General features: G+C 41.5%; 1 protein-coding gene across 1 annotated transcript in view; it reads right to left on the bottom strand.

The window, feature by feature from the left end:
* arhgap36 (Rho GTPase activating protein 36) overlaps positions 1–16,723 on the bottom strand; it is a 138,945-nt gene that overhangs the window by 22,506 nt on the left and 99,716 nt on the right. The window contains 1 exon segment of the mRNA XM_053343782.1: positions 11,231–11,299. Coding sequence (XP_053199757.1) covers positions 11,231–11,299 — 69 coding nt within the window.

Consider the following 16,723-nt stretch of genomic DNA (forward strand, 5'->3'; position numbering starts at 1 on the left):
ATAAAACATCTCACTGTGTAAGTATTTTGTGGAAGCACCAATACTCATCCTTACAATACTGAACTCTAATTATCCTGTTGAGAGGAACGACTGATACATCCTTGAGTGTGGAGTGATTGTTCCACTTACACTAAAAACTGCTATACAGAGCCTAAAGTACATAGAAATAAACTAAAAGGCTAGTGAGGCATTAAATCTCACTCTGAATGTGTCATTAACATGCAAGAAACAGGAAACACAGAGCAGAGTACTTCGTTTCTGTACTTGCACACTCACAAAACCGTGCACGGACACATGATCATTTGAATGAAAACACATGGAGAACCAACACACACACACGTGCACACCTGTTGATAAGAGTCCCAAGCAGGTCAGACAGCAAGGTATACTGGCAGGGTGCCCCGCAAAGACTTAAAGACACAAGATTGACTCAGCTTGAAATAACACTGGAGCAACATAGATGCATCATTCATGCTCAAGGATGCACAACAAATTTAAAGAGACTGCAGATGCAAAATCCTCAAAATCATCTTAAAAGAAAATTCACTTTTTAAAATGAAAACAGCTTCAAAACTGCTGTATCAAAGTTGGACCAGAAATGATGTTTGCAAAGGAATATTTGTTATCTTTCTCTCACTGTAAAGTTGAGCTGTGTCGTGCAGTAATAAGCATATATCTGAGTATTGATAGTCAAGGTGCTACTCAGTTGTACGTCTTAGTTTTCCAAACCATCTTTTTATAAAAATGTTGCTGTCGATACAATTACATTTTAGCCTTAATGTATTAGATCATTTATGATTATTACTTAATTGTTATTTCAACTTTAATTAACTTAATTACTGTAACTTTTGGTAAAAACAGGACTCAGTTCAAAATCTTTTTATAGTCCTTTAAATCTTACCTTTGACCCAGAGGTCATAGGTAAGATTTGGGAGTGACCAACACCTGATTGGGCTTCTTTCATGGCTCGATCTGAGCAGCCCACGTGTGCTTCCATCAGATGCCAGGCTCAAGTGCGCAGTTAAGCTCTTTGGCAGGTGCCTTTTGGCTAACCGCCAGCTAGCATTAGCTTGTAGCCAAAGGTACAAGCATAGATGTATTATGAGAGCTGGATAGGGCTCCACTACTCAGCCTTGCAAACAATTTCCCCCAGAGGCCACTTGTGGTATTGCAGCGAAAAGAAAGCATTTCCCCATGGACTACAACTGTTGACAGGACACCTTAAACTGGTCAATTATGAGTCCTTCTATGATGAATTTTTGATCCATGGAGGTTTTAAATGAGTAAAACTCTCCTCAAGCAGAGAAAAGCAATTTAAAAATCTGTGACGTCATCACAATGTAAAGCCTATGAGCCGAGCAGGAACTGTAATTTATGTAACAGGTGCTAATTCACTTACATCATTTTGCAGACATAACATACTTGCTGAAGTTCTGGCAGAAAATTACATCGAAATGGCTCCTTTTTAGGAACTTTTGCTACCTGATTACTAGTGAACACAATGGGGGATTTACTCTGTTGTTGTCGTTTAGTTTAAAGTTTTACGCTCTAAATACCCAACAACCATTATGGTAATTTCCCATGTAGCAATGTTCCTTATCAGCAGGCGCTAACCTCAGGGACTGAAATCACAAATTTTACTATTTCTGTATGTGTTTCCACGATACATGATCCGTGAAAATCAGGCCAATTAGTCAGATATCGTAATAAAAAACAACGGTTTTGTTTGAGACTCAGTTTTCACACCATGTACCAACACTGATGCTTGCAGGGTTGGATGGGGATGAAATACATTTGCCGCATGTTTACGTATCTTGATCTTCCTGTTGATTGGGAAATAATACTCCCAAGAGCATCGTCTTTTGGGGCCAAGGAACTACGACAGAGGACCACAAGTTGGACCCTAGTGTCTGAATATCTAAATTGGTTCCAAGGGTTATGGAAAAGTTCATTCAGTGGATATGGACCATTGCTTATCCTGGAAAACAAGCACAGTTTGACCCAGTTGGCACCTCTAACATCTGCAGATTGGTATTTACATGATCAACATCGATCTAGACTACGTTAAACTATAAAGAATTGGTTTTGTGTAATTGTTTCTGCACAATGAACAAAGTAAAGCACCTTTTGAAACCTTATGCATCGTGTCTTGCTTAAAAGGACACCTTTGATCTGGTCCAATTCTTTTCAAACAAACAACACCTTCTGCCAGCATGAACGAACTCTATCCATTGAAAAGATGTCATTTGTTAATGTGTCTTACGCACCATTCTTTAATGGCCCGGTTTGACTAGTAAGCCAGCGCTTATTCCTCAGTCCTGACGTCTGTTGGCAGGCACGCCCGAGCTGACCACTCCATGCTGCTGCCACCTGACATTTGGCCAAATTTGCCAACTACGACGGTGTCAGCTGCTTGTTCTGTTCTTGAGGTGTTTGCTTGTGTAAAGTAAACAGTCGGGGATATAATAGCTGGCTGTGGCAGCTTGGAAGTGTTTGACGATACTTCTTGCAGTCAGGAAGAGTTGTGTTAACAGCAGATTTAGACATCTGAGAGGTTTCACTATTATAGAGTTAGAAAAAGGTGAATAAAATGTTTCTTTTTGTAGTTTGACAAATAAAAATCACACAAGGAGAACAGGTGGAAACATTCAAGATCATTGAAGCACTGAAGTCATGTCTTCAGTGTTGTTTCTGGGAATTTGTGGATGTTATAAACTTGATATTAGGCCAACTTGAGCTATTTTCCCAAGGAGACTGGTCAAAGCAGGCACAGCACAGGTGTTACTAATAACATTAACGATGGCTTCGTTCCATTTAGGTGTCTCACTAAGCCGAGCCAGTGTGCCAAGCACGCACATTACAAAGGTGCACGTAAATGGAGAGCAGCCATGACTGTTTAATTACACTTGTGCTTCCCCTGGGATGCCGTGTTAAACTTTTAGCTTTAAAAAACACAAATTACACTTGGGAGTTATTTCAAGGCTCATTAAATTCAATATTTTTAGAATTGACTGTCTTTAGGCCAAACAATTTACATGAAAAGGGATTTATATGAGTATTTTTTTTTACATTAATTACATTCCTGGCAGTATGAATGAATCTTTAAACCCTCATTTAGCTCTTCATGTAGGGGAAATAAACACAGTTAAATAAATGAATATACATGACAGGCTTCTGCAAGGGTGAAACATTTAGAAAGCATTATATGTGATTTGTTTAACTAACAAAGCATTAAACGGTATTATTTATTGATGTAATGAGCTGTATTTAAACTCATCTAATTACCTTTCATCATCTTATATTACCAGTTTTGGAGCCAAATTCTATAATTTAATCAATTTTCTCCAAAACCTCACATATACTCAGATTTATTCTCTTGTACCGGCCAACATTAGTTCATTTCTCAGCTTGTCTGACTCATTTTGAGTGATTACACGCTTCTGGGCTTGTCCTGAGTTAAATACTAAAACTCAGCCAGGAAGACAGCCGTGTGTGTCCGACTGGTTACCGCCTTGTCGTTCAGCAATTTCACTGCTTTCCTTCCTTAGTAATTGGGGTCCGCAGGTCATCATCTGTTACTGCGAGACTGAAGGAGGATATATTTAGGCGCTGTCGAGTTCTCATCGCTGTGTTTTCTTTCACCACATTGGCAGCTGGACAATAATATTCATCCTCAAGGGTATCACGCTTGGTGTGTTCAAGAATCTCTGTTTAGTTAACACTGGATGTCCTCTGTGTGAACTCATGTTTGGGCAAACACGAGAGCCCGACATATATATACGATTGAGGTGAAGTAACTTTCTTATTCACCTTTTCCAAAGAAGAAGCCAGATGGAGTAGAGTGAAGAAAGTAGAGCTACGTAAACATTTATTGGAGGTGGAGGATCTATGAGAGTGACTTTGCTGAGTTAACAACTGCACTCAAACTTACATTGTTGCTTGTTTATTTTCAAAAACCTACTCTGCCTTTATTAATGCCTATATTTTACAACATGAAACAAACTGTACTATACATACACATATATGGGATGGGCCAGATGTTGAACTACCTAACTAAACTGTACATTCATGCACACACAATGGGTCTGGAGAGTTTTCTGTATGGTCCCAGCTAAAATGGGCCAAAGCCATCCACGGGTTATAAATCTAAACTCACTATCATTTAGTTATGTGTGTAAATTTTTGATGTTTTTCAGGGTTTTTAAAATGATTTTCCACATATGCATCAAATACTTTCTGCAAATAACTGCAGTACGTTGCTTTCTGTTGCAGCTCGGTCCACTACACTAGGTAAGATTATCAAAAGGAGATGATAAATGAAGAAATGAGCTTGAAATGGTGTTCTCACTATATACATATTATAGTATTTTACATTTTAAGCATTGTGTATTTCAGACTCTGACAGAGGATTTAAGGACAATCGGCATTCAATGATTAGAGCTACAATGTTGGATCTTTATCCATTAAAAGAGACCTGCTCTATGTGAATGGTGCCTAATATGGTGATTTGACACCAAATAAATAAAACTAACTTGTTAATAATTCAAATCTAAACATGAGTATCCCGACAAAGAAGAGATCAGTGGTTGAGTATCTGAAATCTTACATTTGAAAACAACAGAAACAATAAAAATCGGCAAAAAAAACGGCAACACCTATTCCAAGTTTAGATTTAGGCTATACAAATACTTTATGCATCGACTCTACATGTAAATAAAAAAGCCTGATGAATATGACTTCTTTTTTTCTCATAATTGGACTCTTTCTAACACGGCTTGTAGGAATCCACATTGATCCAGTAGGACTCACACAGTAGCGACGCTTATCAGAATAATGTGAAAACCAAACAATGGCAATAACCTCAACCCTCCTTCATTTATTACTCTTAATGATCTGAGATGACGGGGCTTCATGTTTGCTTTCTCCTCCATTATCTCCAGACAAGCTCGCATGTCTAAATCCTAAATTCCTGCAGTTTTTTCTCGTGATTCCCGACAGCTGCAAACTATTATATATCTAAAAGAATGAAAAACAAGCAAATTAAAATTAAAAAATGTTCTTACAGCGATATCAAAAAATGGATTACGTTACCATTTCTGTGAACCTATCACCGTTATCTCGTTACATTTAATCCGCTACCTCCCGACCCCTGAAAGCCACACAGTCATGCCTTCAGTAGTAGGGGGGGGGGGGGGGGGGGGAGCGGAGCCAGCAGGAGCGCTGCCAGGTCCCAATGTTCTGTGTTTTGATTAGCAGGGTTAGCTTCAACTAAGTCCCTGTGTGTAAGAGGCTGCAGGCGGGATTTAAAAGACCTGCACAGACTGCCTGGGAATGTGTGTGTGTGTGTGTGTGTGTGTGTGTGTGTATGTGTGTATGTGTGTGTGTGTGTGTGTGCGTGCGTTTGTGTGTTTTGGCCCGTATGTTGCCCTGCTGTGATAATCACCCGAGAATAGAGAACATCTCTTTGTGAGAGGTTGGGTTCACATTGGCAGATGATCGGCCACACGGCTTATTGCGAGAGAGAGAGAGAAAGAGAGAGTAGAAGAAGGAGGAAGAAGAAGAGGGAATGAGGAGGGAAGAGGGTGATGAAATGTCGAGAGTGGATGGAGAACAGAAGCAAAGTGAAGATTAAACTAAATAATACTGATTAAAACCATGCAAGGAGATCATTGCCAACACTATTTCCTAATTTACTGTAGTAATCATTTCTCATTTTGATGTTTGTCAGTGCAGAACAAAAAGCAACACTCCTAATTAACCTTTTACATACTGCTCATATTCTGACTCATAATTAGTCTTTTCACTAATTCACATTCGTAAAGTCCCATAGAGAGTTATTAATAAATGATCCATTAATCCTGAATGAAGCTGTAAGACATTCCCAATGACTATATATCAGAGGTGTCAAACTCATTTTCATTCAAGGGCCACATACAGACCTATTTGATCTCATGTGGGCCGGATCATTAAAAAGATGGAAGGAAAGAAGGAAGGAAGGAAGGAAATAAGAAGGGAAGGAAGGAAAGACAGATGGAAGGAAGAACAGAAGGAAGAAAGGTAGGAAGGACAGAAGGAAGAAAGGAAGGAAGGACAGAAGGAAGAAAGGGAGGAAGGACAGAAGGAAGAAAGGGAGGAAGGACAGATGGAAGGAAGGAAGGAAGGACAGATGGAAGGAAGGAAGGAAGGAAGGACAGAAGGAAGAAAGGGAGGAAGGACAGATGGAAGAAAGGAAGGAAGGACAGAAGGAAGAAAAGGAGGAAGGACAGATGGAAGAAAGGAAGGAAGGACAGATGGAAGAAAGGAAGGAAGGACAGAAGGAAGAAAAGGAGGAAGGACAGATGGAAGAAAGGAAGGAAGGACAGAAGGAAGAAAGGGAGGAAGGACAGATGGAAGAAAGGAAGGAAGGACAGGAGGAAGAAAAGGAGGAAGGACAGATGGAAGAAAGGAAGGAAGGACAGAAGGAAGAAAGGGAGGAAGGACAGATGGAAGAAAGGAAGGACAGGAGGAAGAAAAGGAGGAAGGACAGATGGAAGGAAGGAAGGAAGGAAGGACAGATGGAAGAAAGGAAGGAAGGACAGAAGGAAGAAAGGGAGGAAGGACAGATGGAAGAAAGGAAGGAAGGACAGGAGGAAGAAAAGGAGGAAGGACAGATGGAAGGAAGGAAGGAAGGAAGGAAGGACAGAAGGAAGAAAAGGAGGAAGGACAGATGGAAGGAAGGAAGGAAGGACAGAAGGAAGAAAGGGAGGAAGGACAGATGGAAGAAAGGGAGGAAGGACAGATGGAAGGAAGGAAGGAAGGAAGGAAGGAAGGAAGGAAGGAAGGACAGAAAGAAGAAAAGGAGGAAGGACAGATGGAAGGAAGAAAGGAAGGAAGGACAGAAGGAAGAAAGGGAGGAAGGACAGATGGAAGAAAGGGAGGAAGGACAGATGGAAGGAAGAAAGGAAGGAAGGACAGAAGGAAGAAAAGGAGGAAGGACAGATGGAAGGAAAGAAGGAGGGAAGAAAGGGAAGAAAGGGAAGAAGGACAGAAGGAAGAAAGGTAGGAAGGACAGATGGAAGGGAGGAAAAGAACACAGGAAGGAAAGTGGGCCGGATCACACCCCTCGGCGGGCCGGTTCTGGCCCACGGGCCGCATGTTTGACACCCCTGCTATATATGGTCCAGGAAGACATTTTTAATAAAGGCAGTTCAAATTTGGACATTTGAATAAACAAAAATGTATATTAGCTGCACAAGAATTAAAATAATGATGCATTGTGTTCCCCTTTATATATTTATTTGGGGTCACACATTAGGAAAAGTCCACCTTAACAGAAATGTGGATAGACCCTGAACAGTATGTAAGGGTTATAAGAGATTGTGACAGTTGAAGTTTATGCTGTATTAATTGCGTAATGTCCAAAAACCACAGATGACCAAAGTATGACACTCCCTGAACCATTTCTGCAGAACAGTGACAGGGTTAAAAAAATCCTTTATGGGAAGAAGATGACGGTATAAAAAAGGAAATTAGAAGAAGATGAGACAAAGATTCCTGATAAACTGGTGAGGAAACTGTATTATTGCACCAGAAGAGACGTTACCTCAAAAATGCAAAGGTTAAAAAAAGCTCAATATAAAATCTATCTCTATTGTTTTAGTAATTTTGGTCATTTTGCCTGTCCAAAGAACACAAATCTAAGTGCAACTCATTTACTTTTATTGGATTAAGTGTGTGGACTCATCCAAAAACCAAATATCATCAACATCATGGAGTAAAAAGCATGAGACGGACTCTCAGACAAGCAGGTATTAAAGTCTTAAAAAGGCAACGTGCACCAGGAGATACAGAGTTTTTAACACCCTGTTACTATGGTTACGGTGATTGTTGTTTAATAGTATGTGCCTTCAATTGGTAGAATTAATGCTTGATGTAGATTTATACTTAAAAAATCAGTTTAGAAATGAGTATGTGTGATATTAATGACCAGAGAAAGCAAGAATATATCACTTCTAACATTGAATTGTTTTTACCATTCGGACCATGTTTATGAATTAATAGGGGCAACATATCCTGGTGGAAATACAAGCCATGAAATAAATATATATATATCAAAAAAAACATATAAAAAATATATTGTTTGGAAATTGTTTACTTGAGGTTCCAACGAGTAAAACTAGTAACATCAAATTATGTTTTTTTATATATCTCATTTTCCACCTCTGCCTGTTTAAGGGTTAAAGTCTTAAAAAGCAGTCATTTAAAACTAAACTTGAATACAGTTAGTAGTAAACGACCAGTTTTAAGGTCTGAGGATAAATATTTAAATAAAAAGTGTCATAAAGTTCTCACTAAGCACAAACAAGACTACACAGAAGCTTTATAGATCTTGGAATAAGAACTAGCTGAACATTATAATATTAGTTTTTTTAACCCTTAAACAGGCAGGAGTGGAAAATTAGATGTAAAAAATCCTTACTAGTTATGTCATTTGCACCCTAAAGTAAGGTAGGAAGGAAGGAAAGAAGGAAGGAAGGAAGGAAGGAAGGAAAGAAGGAAGGAAGGAAGGAAGGAAAGGAAGAAGGAAGGAAAGGAGGGAGGGAGGAAGGAAGGAAGGAAGGGAAGGAAGGGAGTAAGAAGGAAGGGAAGGAGGGAGGAGGGGAAGGAAGGGAGGAAGAAGGACGGAAAGGAAGGAGGGAGGAAGGTAGGAAGGAAAGGAGGGAAGAAGGAAAGGAAGGAGGGAGGAGGGGAAGGAAGGGAGGAAGAAAGAAGGAAAGGAAGGAGGGAGGAAGAAGGAAAGAAAGGAGGGAGGAAGGAAGGAAGGACGGGAGGGAGGGAGGGAGGAAGGAAGGATAGAAGAAAGGAAGGAAGGAAGGGTTGGAAAAAAGGAAGGAAGTAAGGGAGGAAAGAAGGACCCGGGAGGACGACAGGAAGTTTAAAGAGTCTGTATCTCCTGGTGCACGTTGCCTGTTTAAGGGTTAAAGTTTTATTAAATCCAAATCTGTTGAGGAAGTTGCACCATGTAAGCCTGATGTGTCTAAACTGAAATGCAGTCGAGTAAAAAGGACGATGACCTCGACTTTCAAACAAGACCCTTCCACAGATGAAGAAGCCACTTCATGTCCGGATCAGACTACAGACCACGCAACATTTCTGACTCATGAGCCGGTCTCTGTGTCACATGAAGCATTATACCGTCATAAAGTCTCGTTGTGACATCAGATACTAAACGTTGGACCGATCGTAGTTTGTCGTCTTGAGAAGCTCGAGATCTACTACTACAGGGGGGTCAAACATGCGGCCCGTGGGCCAGAACTGGCCCGCCGAAGGGTGCAGTCCGGCCCACTTTCCTTCCTGTGTTCTTTTCCTTCCTTCCATCCTCCCTTTCTTCCTTCTGTCCTTCCTTCCATCTGTCCTTCCTATTTTCCTTTCTTTGTTCCTTCCTTCCTTTCTTCCTTCCTTCCATCTGTCCTTCCTCCTTTTCTTCCTTCTGTCCTTCCTCCCTTCCTTCCATCTGTCCTTCCTCCTTTTCTTCCTTCTGTCCTTCCTCCCTTCCTTCCATCTGTCCTTCCTCCTTTTCTTCCTTCTGTCCTTCCTCCCTTCCTTCCATCTGTCCTTCCTACCTTTCTCCCTTCTGTTCTTCCTTCCTTCTTTCCTTCCATCTGTCTTTCCTTCTTCCCTCCTTCCCTCCTTCCTTTTGCCTGTCTTTCCTTGCTTCCCTTCTTATTTCCTTCTTTCCCTCCATCTTTTTAATGATCCGGCCCACATGAGATCAAATTGGTCTGTATGTGGCCCTGAATGAAAGTGAGTTTGACACCTCTGTACTACTACCAATATCATCACCGATGTAGAAGCAGCGCTGGATCTACGATTATCAATGCTGATATTCATTGTGCTTCTCTCTCCTCTCCTTTCTCTCTCTCTCTCTCTCTCTCATCTCTCTCCTCTTTACCTCCAAGCAGTCGAGGCAGATGTTCGCCCACTAGGAGCCCGGTTCTGCCTGAGTGCTTGGCTCATGTGGGAATGTTTAAATTAAATTAAAGAGTACGGTTTAGACCTGCTCTATGTGTAAAGTGCCTTGAAATGACTTTTATTGGGATTTGGTGCTATATAAATAAAGATTGATTGACTGACTGACTGATTGACTGACTGATTGATTGATTGATTGATTGGAGCTGTCAAACTAGGTGAGAAAAAGCCGATGAATTAAAGTCCATTATACACTTTATATTGGGACGTTGTGACTCCATTGTGAGTCCATTACTACACACTGCACAGAATTAAACAAGCAAGGCCATTATTGTGCTGATACCACGATCCTGACGACTTCTGTTAATTATGTGTTTTCTGTCTTGAATGAATCAGATTACCATAAACAGTGACACTGAAGATTTTGGGGTTGCTGAAGGTCTGGGGTCACAAAGACCGTAGTTACCTATTTTATTGTGATGATAGAAGTTGGAAAATGACTAAAGTAGAGCTGAGAACAAGTCAAGAGGATTATGACTAGCACATTTACTTTAATCACTTTATATTCATGTTAATTCATTTGATTTATGTCCAAAAAGTCACAATCCGAGCCACAGTAGATCAATGAGAAGCCCTCAAGACTGTAAATGCTTCAACACTTCCCTGAGACAAGTGCATCAAGTAACACACTGTTAGCTCCTTGCAGATTATTTTTAGCAGGTTATTTAAGATGCAACCTCATAAAACTCGTCCTATTTTATTAATGGAATAATCAAACTGGAGTCATGAGTTTGATATTTCAAGTAAAATGAAATCCTGAGATGAGCAACCACACACATACGATGTTATTTCCAGTAATGACAACTGTTGGCACACACTGTAAACACACTTTATTTGACTGATGACCACTGCGAGGGCGATTACTTTGATATATTATTCAATTTGTGACGAAACAATGTCGGAGAGACGTAAAAAAAAAACCCAAGATACTCAAGTCTGACTCACTGAATCCTCCCATGAGTCAGTCTGCAGCCTTGAGCCACATGTGCTTTATATCAACAGTCCTTCAAGTGGTGAGTGTTGCTAAAAGCCGCCGGACGTCAGCGGCCGGTGACGAGGCTTCAATGAACACAGGAGGACATTGTGTTTGATGATAATATTTACTGTAGCAAACACTGTCGGGTTAGAGAGGGGGGAGGGGAGGAGGGGAGGAGGAGAGGAGGGGAGGAGGGGGCTTCACGGTGAAAAACACACACAGATGATTTTGTCGTGTTGAACTCACCTCGCTCTTTCTTTTCCTTTGAAAAGGAGTCAAACTTCCTGCGTAGAGATTTTCTCCGTTTGCGTGTTTCTGTGAGAGAGAGAGACAAAAAAAAAAAAGAAAATGAAAAACACGATGAATACATAAAATAGTCAGAAATTGGCAGAAATATGTGAGGAGAGAAGCCAATATGAAGTAATACATGCACAATATATCTTAAATAATGTCACAGTCTAAGAAAAACCAGCTTGTGTTTCATGTTTCTGTCTTTTAAGATATTATCTGTCATGATATTTATCTGTCAATGTTAATCTTCTGGACTGCTTTGGCATTATAGATATCTGATCTATCGTGCAAATAAAGCTTATTTGAATTTGAATTTTTAAATGAAGAGAGCGAAAGACAGTGGCAAGAAAAGCAAAAGCAGTAAATCTGAGAAATTAAATGTTAATATTCTTTTTTATATATTTTTTTTGGGGTCTATTTTGCCTTTATTGGACATTTTGGTTATAGAGAGGCTTCAAGGAAACAAGGGGAGAGGGAGAGAGAGAGAGAGAGAGAGAGAGAGAGAGGAGAGGAGAGGGAGAGGGAGAGAGAGAGAGAGGAGAGGGAGAGGGAGAGAGAGAGATAGAGAGAGAGAGAGAGAGAGAGAGAGAGAGAGAGAGAGAGAGGGAGAGGGAGAGGGAGAGGGAGAGAGAGAGAGAGAGGGAGAGGAGAGAGAGAGAGAGAGAGAGAGAGAGAGAGAGAGAGAGAGGGAGAGGGAGAGAGAGAGAGAGAAAGGGGTTTGACATGCAACAAAGGGAGCGTGTCTATGTTTCCTCAGTTTAATAATAAAATAAATTTCTTTCAAGCATTTTCATAGAGGAAAAAAGGTTAAAAAAAAACAGTATTCACAAAAATTAAAACCAAGAACAACTGCCACGACAGCTCTGCAGGAAGGCGCCACATTACCAAATTTAGTGTGAATACAGCCGATCAATGCTTTCCTTTCGCTGCATTAAGGAGAATGAAGCACATAAAAAAACATAGCGATATAACCTGGTTGCTACATTTTCATAGAGTCAGTGAGCAAAAGTTGCCACCCAGAAATGCCTTTAACACAGCAAGATAATAAGAAAGTAAGAAAAAAAAAAAGTATTTTATATTCCTTGGGCTTTTTTGCCTTTATTGGACATTTGGTTGCAGAGATGCTTCCAGGAAACAAGGGAAGAGAGAGAGAAAGGAGTTTGACATGCAACAAAGGACATTGCAGGTAGAGAGCGTGTCTATGTTTCCTCAGTATAATAATAAAGTAAAGAGTTACACCTGTCTTTCAAGTTTTTTCATAGAGGAAAAAGCGAGTGAAGGGGGGCAACAACACGTCATAAAGCTCTAAATGTTATATTCTCATTGTTAAAAGTCCACACACTGCAGCTCCCAATGCAGCTAGATTCAACAGGATACCACAAGTGACGTATCGAGCTCAATGCTTCTTCTTCAGACTAAAGATCAACCTAGATAGTCTCGCCTTAAATCCACACAACCACACATACAGTACGACATTGCTTTGTACTTTAAAATCTTTAACCCTCCTGTTGTGCTCCCGGGTCAAATTGACCCATCTGTTTTGACTCTTCCTTCCTTCCTTCCTTCCTTTCCTTCCCTCCTTCCTTCCTTCCTTTCCTTCCTTCCTTCCTTCCCCCCTCTTTTCCTTACTTCCCTTCTTCCCTCCTTTCCTTCCTTCTTTCCTCTTTTCCTTACTTCCCTTCTTCCCTCGTTTCCTTTCTTCCTTCCTCCCTTCTTCCTTCCTTCCTCCCTCCCTCCTTTCCTTCCTTCCCTCCTTTCCTTCCTTCCTTCCTCCCTCCTTTCCTTCCTTCCTTCCTCCCTCCTTTCCTTCCTTCCCTTCTTCCCTCCTTTCCTTCCTTCCTTCCCCCCTCCTTTCCTTCCATCCCTTCTTCCCTCCTTTCCTTACTTCCCTTCTTCCCTCGTTTCCTTCCTTCCTTCCTCCTTTCCTTTCTTCCTTCCTCCCTTCTTCCTTCCCTTCTTCCCTCCTTTCCTTCCTTCCCTTCTTCCCTCCTTTCCTTCCTTCCTTCCTCCCTCCTTTCCTTCCTTCCCTTCTTCCCTCCTTTCCTTCCTTCCTCCTTTACTTCCTTCCTCCCTTCTTCCTTCCTCCTTTCCTTCCCTTCCTTCCTTCCTCCTTTCCTTCCTTCCTTCATCTCCCTTTCTTCCTTCCCTCCTTCTCCCTCCCTTCCTCCCTCCCTTCCTCCCTCCTTTCCTTCCTTCTTCCTCCCTTCCTTGACTCGAACACAACAGGAGGGTTAAGCACGATATTTCCAGCAAGGCACATAACATACTTTACTGGAAGAGCTGAAGAGTCCTGCAACGGCGTTTACATTCATATATTATTCAGTTTGTGATGAAACAATGCAGGAAAGATGCCGAAACAAGAAATACAATGTGATTTAAAATAGCCGTCTTACATCCATGAGGAGCAGGGCCTTTGTACTTGTAGCCACAACAGCCCAGATTAGAAACTATTGGCTTCTGAGCAGCAGTCCACAAAATGGGTGACGTCACGGATGTTGGTCCATTTCTTTTTATACAGTCTACGGGTTTAACCTGGTTGCTACATTTTTATAGAGTCAGTGAGCAAAAGTTGCCACCCAGAAATGCCTTTAACACAGCAGATGATATAGAAGTAAGAAACAGATCGGAGTCTCTGCAGATAAATACACCATCACATATTTCTTGAGGGGTCATAAGTAATGACAGAGGGATTACGTTTGTCTATACCAGAGGTGTCAAACATAGAGCAATTGATCTCATTCAAGGGCGGACATACAGCCCAATTTGATCTCATGTGGGCCGGACCATTAAAAAGATGGAAGGAAGGAAGAAAAAGGAACGAAAAGGAGACAGAAAAGAAAGATGGAAGGAAGGATAAAAGGAACGAAAGGAAGACAGGAAGGAAAGAAAGGGAGGAAGGACAGATGGAAGGAAGGAGGGAGGGAAGAAAGGGACAAAGGACTGATGGAAGGACAGAAGGAAGGAAGGAGGGAGGGATGAAAAAGGAAGGAAGAAATGAAAAAGAGACAGTAAAGAAAAATGCAAGGAAGGAGGGAGGGAAGATATGATGGACGGACAGAATGAATGATGGAAGAAAGAAAGGAAGTACAGATGGACATGAGAAAGAAAGGAAGGACAGATGGAAGGAAGGGTAAAAGGAACAAAGGAAGGAAAGAAAGGGAGGAAGGACAGAAGGAAGGAAGGAGGGATGAAAAGAGGGAAGAAAGGAAGGAAGGAAAGTGGGCCAGATTGAACCCCTCAGCGGGCCGGTTCTGGCCCACGGGCCGCATGTTTGACTCCCCTGCTCTATACAGTCTATACATTGTTCTTTAGGGAAAATCCTGCCTGGTATGTCTTCAAGTATGTTTGTACTTTAGTCTGAACAATGAAGACTTTGTATTATTTGCTCAGTCATATCTGTTATTCATGTACTCTGTTGTGTAAGTGTGTGTTTAACCCTTTATAGGACAGGGAGGAAGGAAGGAAGGAAGGAAGGAAGGAAGGAAGGAAGGAAGGAAGGATGGAAGGAAGGAAGGAAGGAAGGTAGGGGGGAGGAAAGAAAGAGAGAAGGAGGGAGGGAGGAAGGGAAGAAAGAAGGAAGGAAGGAAGAAGAAAGGGGGATGGAGGAAGGAAAGAAGGAAGGGAGGAGAGAAGGAGGGAGGGAGGAAGAACAGATAGAAGGAAGGAAAGGAAGGACGGAGGAAGGAAAGAAGGAAGGGAGGAGAGAAGGAGGGAGGGAGGAAGGAAAGGAAGGAAGGACGGAGGAAATAAGGAATGAGGGAGGGAGAAAGGAAAAGAGGAAGGGAAGAAAGAAGGCAGGGAGGACGGAAAGGAAGGAAGGAAGGAAGGAAGGAAAGAAGGAAGGAAGGACGGAGGAAGGAAGGAAGGAAGGGAGGAGAGAAGGAGGGAGGGAGGAAGGAAAGCAAGGAAGGACGGAGGAAATAAGGAATGAGGGAGGGAGAAAGGAAAGAGGAAGGGAAGAAAGAAGGCAGGAAGGAAGGAAGGATATTTTGGGATATTTACAGAAATTACCAAATATAATTATTTGCCCAATAAAGGGTTAAGTATATTTCCAGGCTTTTTAAAAAGGATTTCTATACAAACTCTAGTAAAGGTACCTAGCTCGTCCCTTTTATATGAACCTCAAATTAACTTCATAAACTCAATCATTACGTCTTTCTCTCAAGGACAGGGCCTCAATACGACCCATTTCCTTTTCCTCTCCCTTTCACTTTATTATCTTCTTTCTCCTGAGTGCTTGTACCTCTTCCTCAGTTCTAAGAATAGAGCGGAGCATTTCAATAGAGCAGGAGAACGCGTTGTTTGTTTGAATAGCTCCTTTGCTTAATGGCTCTACTGCCTCTCTCCGACATGAAAGACAAAGGGATGTGTGTGTGTGTGTGTGTGTGTGTGTGTGTGTGTGTGTGTGTGTGTGTGTGTGTGTGTGTGTGAATGTGTGTGTGAGAATATGACGTCTTGCCCTGAATCCTTACATCTGTCATAGTTTCCCAGCAGGTTTCACCATTTTTAACTCTATGAAATGCTTTTAAAACTGCTTCATACCATTCACTCCTTCAGAGATCTAACGCTGGCATGGCTTTCCTAAATCTCTGATAAGTATCACAAGCAACAGGAGGAAGCAATCTTTTTTGTTTTCTCGTAATATAACTAAATAATTAACTTGTAGATCTCCAGATTAAAAAAAAGAAAGAAAATTGCAATGGCAGCTGTTCTTACATACATACCATTTATTGTCTAGTGTTCTCTAAATTCCTGTCCATTACTCGCCAAATATAGAAACTCACATCACTCACACATAAAGATATTTTCAGAGCAGAGAATAAATCCAAGCCTACGCACTAAGTGTCATTGTTCATATGAGGAGGCGTTTGTTGCCGCAGCAGTCCTCGAGTGTGTGTGAGTGTGTGTTTTCTTTCGAGTTGGACCCTCTGTTTTACGAGCTCTGCATCCTCCACACTCTGACTGAGGGTTTACGTGGAAGAAGAAGCTGCTGTTTGGATTAGTAAAGCTGTTGTTTGGAAACCCGCTAATTCAAAGTTGGACGTCTGAATCTTTCCTATTAAGGCACGATCAGAGTTCACAACCACACATCATACAAATTGGGAAGCTAAAAAGATGGGGATGGGAATACTTGTCGTCGTCTTTTCCTGGGTTAGGGTTAGATAAATGAGACAGAGTAAGTGTGTCCATGTCAACGTGTGTGTGTGTGTGTGTGTGTGTGTGTTTTAGGATAAAGGGGTCAAATTCCCATGACTGCAGGAAATTAAAGTTTATTTCCAAAGCACGCTGCCCCTCCCATCGAACACATGCCACTGGCTGCCGAAGCTAATCTCCTCCGGACGCTCCCTCCGATGTCTGTGTGACAATGTGTGTTTGTGTGTGTGTGTGTGTGTGTGTGTGTGTTCGCTCGGTCCAGTGTGCGATTACGTAATACACTTTCACACACAG

Source organism: Scomber japonicus, chromosome 22 (assembly GCF_027409825.1).
Source record: "Scomber japonicus isolate fScoJap1 chromosome 22, fScoJap1.pri, whole genome shotgun sequence".
Classification (NCBI taxonomy): Eukaryota; Metazoa; Chordata; class Actinopteri; order Scombriformes; family Scombridae; genus Scomber; species Scomber japonicus.